Raw genomic sequence first — 13,324 nt, forward strand, 5'->3', positions numbered from 1 at the left:
AGTCCAGGCCATGGTTTTCCCAGTTGCAATGTATGGCTGTGAAAGTTGGACCATAAGAAAGGCTGAGCGCCAAGAATTGAGGCCTTTGAACTATGGTGCTGGAGAAGACTCCTGCGAGTCCCTTGGACTGCAAGGCGTTCAAACCGGTCAGTCCTAGACGAGATCAACCCCGACTGCTCTTTAGAAGGCCAGATCCTGAAGTTGAAACTCAAATACTTTGGCCACCTAATGAGAAGGAAGGACTCACTGGAGAAGGGCCTAATGCTGGGAAAGATTGAGGGCAATAGAAGAAGGGGACGACAGAGAATGTGATGGCTGGATGGAGTCACTGAAGCAGTAGGTGTGAACTTAAATGGACTCCAGAAGATGATAGAGGACAGGAAGACCTGGAGGAACATTGTCCATGGGGTCGCGATGGGTCGGACACGACTTCGCAATTAATAACAACAACAACAACAAAGAGTAAGGTAACTTCATTAATAGATTGATTGTTCTATATTATGCATGATGTAGATATGTTCAAAAATGGTATACAATGTGTAGATAAAAATTTGATAACTTGAATATAAATCAAATAGTTCTACATTTAATGAATAATTTTGTATTTGTTTAAAACACTCAAATGATATGAATAATTTGACTTTTTATCCATAACCTTCAAGTTGGAATATGAAAAAGATATCTAATTGTTATCTTATGAAAGAGGTATCTAATCTTATGAAAGAATTATCTAATTGTAATAATATCTAATTGTTTAAAACATTTGTATTCCCCAATACCGTGGATCAGTATAATTCCAATCCCTTCTACTTTCTGTTTTGCAGGGTACATTTCCTCTGTCACTGATTATGTCCACATCAATTCATGCTCTGCTTTGGGGCAGCAAAAATTCCCCACAGCAATGCAGGATTTCCTCAAAAGCTGCTACTCCCTCAACTTCCTAAAAGACCATGCATGATCATTTGATTTATCACATCTGAAGAAATACCTGTGCAACTCTGAGCATGTACAGAAAGTATGTGCAACTTCCATTGGCTTGAGGAGCATGATAGACTATAAGCACTATGTCTAAAAGTGGGTCATTTTTAAGGAACTTAAGCAATTGATTTTATTCTTTAAAATCCTCCAATTAAAAAAATGCAAAAGGGAAGGCCTAAAATGTCTGGACCCACCTACACCAGTGGGTAAAAGGCAGCTCTAGAAGGCATTTTTGGCAGCTTTGATGTAAAGCAATTTTGCTGTGAAGGGAAAAAAAACGAAGAAGAAAAGCCATGATGTGGCTGTGATGACTTCATACATTTTCAGAAAAGAAACTGATTTTTTTTTTCCTCTGGGGACTTAGCTTGAGTTTCATCCTACTATGTTTAATCTATGCTTCATTTTACTTAACCTCATCCTGCTATGGAGATGCTGGGGACACAAAACAAGAAGAAGAACAACAATGCCTAAAACTGTTTAATTCTTTTACATTCCTACTCTTCTGCAAGCAGTTGTAGTGCTTACTAGTAGTTCTTAAATTAGCTTCCATCCATATAGCAATCACAGTACCAGCATTGTTCTACCAACATTGAATACTCCATTTTTATTTTTATATTTTTTCAAAACCCGAGATCCCTGATTGGTTTAAAGGTGACTTGAATCTAAAGTGTTATAGCTATGTTGTATTTCTACAAGTGCAGGCGGGCAGAATCAGGACATTATAATACATTTCTAAATGATTTAAAGCAGACAAGATTACAGCACTACTCCCAGTTACAATATCCCCAGATCAGAACTGGGCTAGAGCTAGTCAAGGCTTCAAATACAGAAGAAGAGCTGTAGTTTGTAAGGTTATGTAAAGTTTCCTTTTTGTTCCCAGAGGAAAGATATATATTTGGGGCATGAAAGTAAGATAATAAGACACCTTAAATATTTTTCAAGCCAACAGGTATCGATTGGGTGAGTCATGTCAATACTAATTTTCTGGCAAGGAAAAGCATGTCAATTGGCTGTCTGATTCTTTGCAGAAGTAGATGTCCCACATGCAGTTTTATTTGGATGACCATGATTCATCTGACCACCCTCTTCAAGGCTTCATTTTCACTGTGAGATTAGTAGATTCTCTTAATAAAGCTGCTTATGTAGAAGTGCCCTAAAATGATCAGTTTTGATATGAATTCCTGATAACCATGAGCATTGGGGGAGGAGGTGGTAATAAAAATATATGTCATCAAATATCATAATTTATGTATTTGAGGATAAGTTGGCTCATCAGACACAACTAGGTAATGGTGGAATTTGTGTAATGACATCATCGGGAATATGTCTTTTTTTAAAATCAGTGGTGAACAGTGAAAATCAACCATAGCACAAAAACTTTTTTGTGATCCTTGTCTATAACAAAATCCACAAGTATTGCCATTTTTCTTCCTTAAAGTGTATCTTTAAGTATAATACCTGGAGCAATACTGGAGCAAGACATCCCAAGTATTAGGTCTTTCCTTTATTGTCTGAATGTTGATAAGCTTCATCTTAAAGGAAGTAGACGTCCATAAAAACAAGAGGAAGGTGGCTACTCATTTCCCCTCCTTCCAGTTTTACTTCAGTTTTATGAGAAGTTTGACTACAGAAATGTTTCTGCATCTTTTTCTGAAATGTCTTCAAATCCCTAAGACTTTATTCTGTTTCTAATGTCATATTGCACAGTAACACAAAAAGAACCCTATGTGTCCAATATTGATTAAAGATACATACACTGTTGTTTCAAGAACAAACAATTGCAAATTGCAAAGCCTCTACTCATAATATAGTGTGTGTTAAGTTCTAAACACTGATGGGAGGTGCTACTCTAAGGAAGAATGTAGTGGTTATCTTACCTTGTAATTGTTCCCAGAAACACCTTGGACTGCTCTGGTTTAGATTTATAAACCACTGGGAATCCACAATGGCTGGTGCTGGCAAGGACCTGAGCCAAGAAAGCAATGTTTTCCTTTAAGTTGAAGACTCTGACATGAAGCTTCATGACATCTTTGGCAGCAAACAATTCCAGATTTAACCTGAAAAATACAAAGCAGACAAGCATAAGTTATTTAGTAAACTGGAAACTAAGCATGCAATACCATTTTAGCATATGATGGTTTTATAGTGTGCTAGTGAATTCAAGCTAAAATTAGGTTTATTTATGAATATTTTGTTTAAAGCATAAGTAGTGATTAAGCATACCCTTCCTACCTATGAGTAAAATCCATGATAAATTCAACCAGATGCAAGCCATGGTTTTTTACTAGATGACAAGCATCTTTGATCAATTTATTTGAGCTTTTGAGCTTTCTGTTTTAAAATCCTAACTGAAAACAAAATGCTTAGAAAATCACGTTCAGTTAACAAAATGTTCTTGGAATGAAGAAAACTATAACAAAAATATAAATAAATCTGAATTTTATAAAAATAGAATAATGATTAGTATGGGTGAGACTAACTGTTCAGTTCAATTTCCTGCTTATGTCTGTGACCTGTGAAAATGGTAGATGATCTTAGAAACCATGAATAACTGCTTACATGATGAATAACAAGAGAACATTTGTGCCATGCTGGTTTTACTTATTTTAACAGTAATAAAATCTGATCACCTCACAAATTTCATGGAGTTACACTAAGAAGATATAAAATTTGAAATAAAATCTGCGGACCCTAGAAGGAAGTTATGTCTTGTTTCAAAGGTAACCCTTTATTTTAGAGAGAAAAATATTTTGTCTAGACTTGATCTGTAATGAAATATGTTAAACTAGAATGACCATAACTAGGTACAAAGATCCTGGCATTCAAAGCAGTACATCAGACTTTTCTGTATCACTTTGCTGCCATCTCATGGTCACCCAGATGTTTGTGGCCCACATATGTAGTCCTAATATAAACCTACCAGAACATTCCTCTGAATAACTTTTCTTAATAGAATATATAGAATATATAGCCATAAGGATCAGTTTTATTCATTCATAAGTTTCACTGTAGTTTGTGTTCTAACTCAAATATCCACTTCACTTGGTGGGAATGTTTATCTGTTATTTAGCTAGAGATTTTCATCAGAACAACATTGGATTTTGGTTTAGTTTCTTATAAACTATTTTTTTATTATGCTGAGTAACTATTAAACCTTATATAAATATATTTCATGAATTTATTTTGGGGATGGCTTTATTTTCCTGGTAATTGCCAGTTTCATTTGGTTAGCTTAGCTATGTTTGGATTCTGAATTATATACAACACTGTAGGTTTGCCTGTTATTATTAACTGCATGCATGACTAAATCTTATTGGTAATTTATCATTTACAACTTTTTTGCTGTTACTCAGTACATCTAGTTTTGGTTGGAAAAAAGTAATTAATACCCCTACTTACAAATATAAACGGTTATTTTTCATATTCACAGTTTGATTTTTTACATTGCTGAATGTTTATATTTTATTTTGGTGCACCATTTAATAAGTAAATAAAAAAATTAGAAAAGACTCAGTCTGCTCTATTTCCCCTTTATATCTGAGTTTTTTTTCTTTCAAAATGAGGGAAGGGTTCTAGCAATGTCAAGTTATATAAAAAGATATGTGATTTGGTTGTTCAGTTACATAAGTAGGTGGGAACTTAAATTTGAAATATATTACATATTACATATTGAAATTAAATATGTGTGTCACTAGCTCCTTCACAGATTTTAAAAGTTAGTTGTTTTTCAACTAGCAGTAGAACAGATGAGACACAACATTCTAGTTGTATTATGAGAAGAATGCAAGTCACAAATACAACCAGAACCTTAACAAAATCATTTCTTATTTGACCTGTGAAAATGGTAGATGATCTTAGAAACCATGAATAACTGCTTACATGATGAATAACAAGAGAACATTTGTGCCATGCTGGTTTTACTTATTTTAACAGTAATAAAATCTGATCACCTCACAAATTTCATGGAGTTACACTAAGAAGATATAAAATTTGAAATAAAATCTGCGGACCCTAGAAGGAAGTTATGTCTTGTTTCAAAGGTAACCCTTTATTTTAGAGAGAAAAATATTTTGTCTAGACTTGATCTGTAATGAAATATGTTAAACTAGAATGACCATAACTAGGTACAAAGATCCTGGCATTCAAAGCAGTACATCAGACTTTTCTGTATCACTTTGCTGCCATCTCATGGTCACCCAGATGTTTGTGGCCCACATATGTAGTCCTAATATAAACCTACCAGAACATTCCTCTGAATAACTTTTCTTAATAGAATATATAGAATATATAGCCATAAGGATCAGTTTTATTCATTCATAAGTTTCACTGTAGTTTGTGTTCTAACTCAAATATCCACTTCACTTGGTGGGAATGTTTATCTGTTATTTAGCTAGAGATTTTCATCAGAACAACATTGGATTTTGGTTTAGTTTCTTATAAACTATTTTTTTATTATGCTGAGTAACTATTAAACCTTATATAAATATATTTCATGAATTTATTTTGGGGATGGCTTTATTTTCCTGGTAATTGCCAGTTTCATTTGGTTAGCTTAGCTATGTTTGGATTCTGAATTATATACAACACTGTAGGTTTGCCTGTTATTATTAACTGCATGCATGACTAAATCTTATTGGTAATTTATCATTTACAACTTTTTTGCTGTTACTCAGTACATCTAGTTTTGGTTGGAAAAAAGTAATTAATACCCCTACTTACAAATATAAACGGTTATTTTTCATATTCACAGTTTGATTTTTTACATTGCTGAATGTTTATATTTTATTTTGGTGCACCATTTAATAAGTAAATAAAAAAATTAGAAAAGACTCAGTCTGCTCTATTTCCCCTTTATATCTGAGTTTTTTTTCTTTCAAAATGAGGGAAGGGTTCTAGCAATGTCAAGTTATATAAAAAGATATGTGATTTGGTTGTTCAGTTACATAAGTAGGTGGGAACTTAAATTTGAAATATATTACATATTACATATTGAAATTAAATATGTGTGTCACTAGCTCCTTCACAGATTTTAAAAGTTAGTTGTTTTTCAACTAGCAGTAGAACAGATGAGACACAACATTCTAGTTGTATTATGAGAAGAATGCAAGTCACAAATACAACCAGAACCTTAACAAAATCATTTCTTATTTGAATCCATCTATGGGCATTTGTACTGAATTTTACAAGGTAAACTAGTAAAGAATTTTGCAAAAAACCAGTAAGACCATTCTGCTTCCCCTTTTTAATTTTTCTTTGTTAAAAGCAATTTAAATAGTAAGAAAGCCATTTTACTACAGTGAATTCTATTAACAGTTATTATATTTGACATTATCTTTATAACATACACAGTATTAAGTTATAGCTGTAAAAATAGGATTTCCTGATTTCCAAGAATTTTCTGAAGCTAGAATTTCATCAGTAAGGGGCTGACAGTTTTCATTTTTGTAATATTTCTAGCATTTCTCTCCCCAATCATGTGACATCAACATGTTTGAATATTCATGTCCCCAGCCAATATGCCTCCAGTGTCAACAGAATGTTATTTTTACATTTATTTATAAAGCATTGAATGTTTGATTTAATAATATTTAGATTCATACTTTTCATTGCATCATGCAATCTAGCCAATATTTACTGCAAATAATTTTGCTCCTCAGCCAACAACACAGCATCATCACAAAAGGTACACACATATTCATATCCCAAACCAATAACCCATTAACTTCATATGCTGTATTTTATAATTAAAGGGACATCACAGATTTACTAATTTCTGCTCACTGTTGAGCCAGTCATTAAATATTCTATATATCTTCACACATGCTTCACTTCTATTATTCCTCTTATATTAATCAACCAATATTCAACTTAAAGCTGGAACAAAATAATCCACAACTTAGGTCTATTCACTTTGTCATACACCTTTCTCTAAATTAAAGTATGATAAATTTTATTTTTTGCAATTCTATTTTTCAATGATTTGAAGAAATTTGTGGTTAAAAGACATTCAGAACTGAACTTTTTCTAGCAGATAGTTACCAAATAATTACTATATCCATTTATTTCTGGATGTCCAATAATTTTTCAGCTTATTAACTCTTGTCCAGTTCTCACCTATCCATTCATGCCCCTTTCCTCTGGATCCCATTCATCTAGAATGTTGTATAATTTCCATAAATTCACTTGGAATGAGGCTGAATAAATCATAGCTGGGCAAGACAGACCTGTCTAGTGACATTGTAAATAATGAATTAAGAAAAGCTCCAATAGTCAACCATAAACCAGAAAAATGTAACATAACCTAATCAAACATATGTTAAATCATCATAACAAATATAAAAGCTATCTCAATTACTCATAAACAATTAAAATATAGCAACTAGACAGTGGTGATCAGAGGTTAAATGAGGAGGCCTTCAGTGCAGGTTGAAAACCAAGTTTAAAATATGGTGCACAGCACAATTTAGGTCCCAAAGAAATGGTATTGTCTGAACCTCTCCTTCCCATTATAGAATAGGATTCTGATTGCTAATATTAAAGATCAGACAGAAAAGAGGAAGAAAAGGAATCACATTGTTATTATTCCTAAAATACAACAGATCTTTGCATTTATATATAGATCTTATTTTTAAAAAAATAAGCCAGCTGCATCAGTCTCTGCATCACCACAGTGGGATGATCTGGTTGTTTTTAAGCAGAAAGCCTCAGTAATTTCTTTTGTCTGCCAGCTGGTGACTAGATAGTGGAACAGTCATAACTAATTAGTAGAGTGTCCCATCCAATAACTAGATTCACTGTGTCTACCACCTGCAAACTACTGCATCTGACATCAATGAACCTTCCTTCTGGCATATAGAAACTATTCAACCTCTGTTTTTCTCTCTCAGCAGGAAGTCAGTTGCTCTCTGCGCATTATCTATAATAGCCCCAAAAAGAATGGAGGATACATAAGCACACCATAAGCCTGGAACAAAATATATGAATTCCATATGTTGGTCTCTTGAACTTTGTTCCTCAAAGTGTGTGGACATGGAAGAGATTTTATTTCATGGAGCTTATCAGAAATAGAAAATTTAGAAGTCAGTAAGAGAGAGTGTTTTAATATAAAGCAAGTACCCATAAAGAATAGCAGTTTTTGCTACAGCATCTGCTGAGCTTTTGCTAGTGTTTTGTTCAAGTACTAAGAAAGTTCTCCGTCCTACATTATCAGATTGGATAAAAAACAGACATAAAACTCCACAAGCAGAAGAAAAGAGGATACAGGGTTTAATGTATTATGTGAAGCATGGCATAGCTAGGTAGATCCCAAATCAAAGATAGTCATAGCTTCAGCAAGTGAGCAGTGGAAATTAATGAATGAATTAATTAGTTAAACAGGTTGTATCATAACCAATCTAAAGTATAATATGAAATAGTGATGCTAATCTTTATGCAGTTTCTTTTATCATTCATTTCAGTTATACATACATATGCATGTATACTGCTACATGCTCCTGATATATTTCATGATGGAAAAGTAGATAAAATTGCCATTATGCTACTGATACTAAGTATGCTTCTAAAATATATTGTAAAATGTTCTCTCATATCTGGAGAATCTAGCTACTAATAACTTTAAGAAACAAGTAAGATGTGGAATTAAAAAAAGGTTGTTAGCTTGTGCTCTGCTCTTCAGTAAGAATCATAGGGCAATTCATCATCATATTAGAATCCCCAAAATTTAAAAGAGAGCAATATGATTGTTTGACTATATCACAACTAAAATATGGGTATTCCAACAGCCATTTCTTCTTGTCTTATTTGTTATTTTATCTCATTAGATTGCCAAAATGTACAACCTCATTCTTTGACCAAGTAACTAAATTAATATACTAGTGAAATGCTGTGGACATAGTATACTTAGACTTCAGCAAAACATTCAACAAAATAGACCACAATCTATTTCTTGGAAAGCTAAAAAAAAAAAAAAAAAAAAAGAGGGATAGACAGCATCACCATCAGATAGATTTTTAACTAGCTGACAAACCGTACTTAATGAGTAGTCCTTAATGGTACTACGTCTACATGGAGGAAGTAAGCAGTGGGGTACCACAAGGTTCTGTCCTAGGCCCAGTACTCTTCAACATCTTAATAAACAACTTAGATGAGGGAATAAAAGTGGAACTTATCAAATTTCCAGATGATACTAAGGTAGCAGGAATAGCCAACAGTCCACTAGTCTTAGTGAACAATCAATTAAATATGAGCCAACAGTGTACAGCAGCAGCCAAAAAAGTCAATGCAATCCTATGTTGCATTAACAGAGGGATTCAATCAAGATCACATGAGGTACTAATACCACTCTATAAAGTCTTAGTAAGACCACATGTAGAATACTACAACCAATTTTGGTCTCCACACCATAAAAAAAGATGTTGAGACTCTAGAAAAAATGCAGAAAAGAGCAACGATGATGATTAGGGGACTGGGGGCTAAAACATATGAGGAACAGTTACAGGAACTAGGCATGGCTAATCTAGTGAAGAGAAGGACCAGAAGAAACATGATAGCAGTCTTCTAATATCTGAAGGTCTGTCACAGAAAGGAGGGGATCAACTTATTTTCCAAAGCACCTAAAGACCAGACAAGGAATAACGGATGCAAACTGATCAAGGAGAGATTTAACCTAGAAATAAGGATAAATTTTCTAAGAGAACAATCAACCAATGGAACAGTTTGCCTTCAGATGTTGTGGGAGTTTCATCATTGGAAGCTTTCAAGAAGAGACTGGACTGCAATCTGTCAGAAATGGTGTAGACTAGAGTTTCCTACTTGGGCAAGGGATTGGACTAGATGACATATAAGGTCACTTCTCTCAAACTCACTGAAAAAAATATGCATGTCAACTTAGAAAAAATTGGAATTATTTCAGATATAATTTGCATTGAACTTCAAGGTGACAGATTTTCACCTAAAATTTTTCAAAATATTTTTTCTATACATTTTCCATCCATTAAAAATATATATCCATTCCAATTTTCAAAGTCCATTATTAGCATTGTAGAAGAGGAAATTTGAAAAGTTCAAGCATGCAATAAAAATCAACTATTCAATATAATGGCATCCTGTTTTTATTTAAAACAATGTGCAATGGCTACAGCATGCTCAGAATTCTTGGCTTCAGCTTTATCAACTCATCAGCTTTATGTGGTATGACAGGGAGAAATCTTCAGTGAAAGCTTTGACAGAAGTAATGTTAAACTAGAACAGAATAAGCATCAGACTTACTCAAGTCTTTAACTGACCTTATTACATTAAAGTGCTAGATGTAAAATATTTTCTCTTGAAGTGTACAGGGGTTTATAAAAGCAAGAAGATTTGCCAAGTTGTGGATGTGTTCAAAAACTCTTTCCCTCATTAAAAAGCACTTCCTGACACCTAGCAACTCTGAGCATTCCAGCCTGCTAGTTTATAACTAGAAATGCAACATAACTAGAAGTCACAGAGCACTCTTTTTACTTATGTTCATCTCAATCAGCCAAAATTTAAAACATAAAAGCTCATGTTATCAGAAATAAATATTTGCACACAAAAGTAAAAAAAAAACTACACTATGCAATTAGAAAGGCAGTCTTTCTTGTTCATTGTTTATTAATGGAAATTTGAGACTTTCAATCTGGCGAGTCAGTCAAACTTGGCTGAAAATAGACCATTTTCTCATCAGACTACAAAGAGAGAGCAATTCAACGTATATCTATTCCACAAAAGAGGAGAGAAATAGGAGTAAATATATGTTCCCATTCCTCTTCAAAAAAAGTTACAGCGCCATCCATTCATTACATTCTAGGTCATTTGTTATTTTAGTTATAACACTGCATTCATTGTGGATATGTGATTACAAAAACATGGGAATAGAGGGGCAGGTTACTATTCAAGAAGTCTCGGCCAATAAAGTCTTGGCACTCAGTTATAGCCTTCTAATTGAGAGCTGCAACCCATTGGAATTTGATACAAAGGACCTGAACATAGGATGAGTGAATGATCTTAAACTGAGGCAGGCAATAGACCTACTGAATAAGTTGAGCTTGAACAGCTTGCTGGCTGGTAGACCAGATTGCCACTGATGGAAGATAAGAAAAGGTCTATGATTTTGTAGTGAAATTGGGCTCTAAGAGTGAGATTGGGGACATGTTCCCCCTTTTCCCCCCAGTGTATCATTTTGGCCCTAATCTTTTGCCACAGGCTTACCTAGAAATGTCTCCAGTGGAAGATGGAATAGCAGCCAGGTTGCCCCTGACTGTAGTGGAAGAGAAAGCTATTGCATCTAGATTTGAAAAATAGGGATAGATGGCTTGCAATATTACGTTGTAGGAATAATTCTTAATATTGTATGTGTGAGTGAATGGTACTATTGTACCATTCACTGAGGAGAGGCCAGTGAAAGATATTTACAACAGCAGGTCCTAGGTGCATTCTGGCTGGATTGGAGATGCCCATTTGGTTATATGAGCATGGAGGTATTAGGTAGCCTCAGCAAGATGTGGGCATAGGTAGTTATATCTTTGAGGCCATGGCAAAGAACGTTAGATGGGCCATCACAGGAGGAGAAATACTTCCAATATCATAGAGATCTTGATTTCTGACCCACCCCAAGGTACCATCCTAAGGGTCAGATGGCTAAATTGCTGGATTACTTTGCTTTAAGGGGCTTAATAATTGATGCCAGGTCTATTTGCAATTACATTGGCCGTGCAGATGTTGGATGGTACCATAAGGCAAATCAGAAGAAAATTGCCCCATTTCAAAGGTGTGTGTGTGTGTGTGTGTGAGAGAGAGAGAGAGAGAGAGAGAGAGAGAGAGAGAGAGAGAGAGAGAGAGAGAGAGAGAGAGAGAGAGAGAGAGAGAGAGCTTTCAGGTCACTCTTGACACCTGGAAATTACCTGGACTAATCTCCCCTCAGTGTGACTGCCGGGTCCCACATCAAACTATAGATCACATTGCAACAGGTTGTAAGCTGAAGGCAAATATAGGTCCAGTATCTGATTTTTTTCATATAAACAATGTTGAGCTTCAATGGCTAGATGGCCTAGATATTGGTATTTGAACATAGATCTTTTTAACATTTATATTTTATCATGTTTTACTAATCTAGGTGAAATATCTAGTGCTAGTCCTTGTATGATACGCCATACACTAAATAAATAATAGTGAGATCAAATTCCAAATGGATATTTCAAGCTTTGCAATGTTTTGACACTTAGTTTACATCTTATTAATAGGATTATTTTGAAACTGTAATACCTAATGACACACATAGGGTTCTCTGCAATATGAATTCTGTCACTTACTGACTTGACCCATGCCTTTCCATGTTTCTTTGGGTAATCAGGCTGAGTGTGAGTGATTGGATACAAGAAATAATCAAATCAGTGAATACGAGAAACATTGAATGTAGGAAAGATTACTGTTTTAAAATCTTTCTATAGTCTATTTTTTCCAAGAAAATACACTTCAACGCTAACAAATAATGGTCAGTTCCACATTCTGAACATTTCATCTATCTCGTATCCTTCATGAATTCTTTCCATTTTTAATTATAAATAATAAAATTAATGATGTCATTTTCCACTTCCATATGTATGTACAAAAAGAGCTCTTAACACTTATTTGAAATATATAGTTTTTCCATACAGATGCTTGTTAAATACTTACTGTTCTCATTCATTGTTGAGTCTCCAATGGCCTATTTTTTTCTGCATCTCCTTTTCATGTTTCAACCCACCCAGTGTTATTGACAGTAATTATATACAACATTGCACACATATATCCCAAAATATTCCTGACACTATCAAAATTTAAATTCAATGTTTCAGCTCTATGACAAATTTCAATCAGAAGTCACACAAAATGTGATCTGATGTCTAATCCTGTAGACATGACTAAGTAAGGAATACCACCCATTGTACAGTCATTTGATCCACCCCATTCCCAGAATTCATTTAAAGCTCATAAAAAGAAAAAAAACACTCACCCATTTTTATTCTCGTAGGCAAATGGTTCAACATCTAGATATGGTATGCTTTTTAATTTCAGTAAAGAACTGTACAAAGACATGTTAAACCAGTCACCAACCATTTTTGCTAGCATGACAGCCAGCATGATGAGTAACAAGGATTGTACATCATTTGTGATCTCTACCTAAATGTGGAGGGAAAAGAAAGAATATATTACTAGAAAATAAATGTATCAATGATATCAATAGTCTTTAAAATGAGTTATAATTACAATGTGGTCTTTAAATAATTACTACCATTAAATAACTAAACTATGTCATCTGGAGGTAGAGTATGGCACATAGTAATATTTT

General features: G+C 34.1%; 1 protein-coding gene across 2 annotated transcripts in view; it reads right to left on the reverse strand.

Moving 5' to 3' along the window:
- LOC120303772 (chloride channel protein C-like) overlaps window positions 1-13,324 on the reverse strand; it is an 80,464-nt gene that overhangs the window by 17,497 nt on the left and 49,643 nt on the right. For both annotated transcript variants that reach the window (XM_039333542.1, XM_039333541.1), the window contains exons 12-13: window positions 12,989-13,155; window positions 2,856-3,035 (exon numbers count right to left, since the gene is read on the reverse strand). In XM_039333542.1, the coding sequence (XP_039189476.1) occupies window positions 2,856-3,035; window positions 12,989-13,155 (347 nt within the window). The remainder of the gene's footprint in view (window positions 1-2,855; window positions 3,036-12,988; window positions 13,156-13,324) is intronic.

Source organism: Crotalus tigris, unplaced genomic scaffold (genome assembly GCF_016545835.1).
Source record: "Crotalus tigris isolate CLP2741 ecotype Arizona unplaced genomic scaffold, ASM1654583v1 scf7180000024506.7606697, whole genome shotgun sequence".
In the NCBI taxonomy this organism is placed as follows: domain Eukaryota; kingdom Metazoa; phylum Chordata; class Lepidosauria; order Squamata; family Viperidae; genus Crotalus; species Crotalus tigris.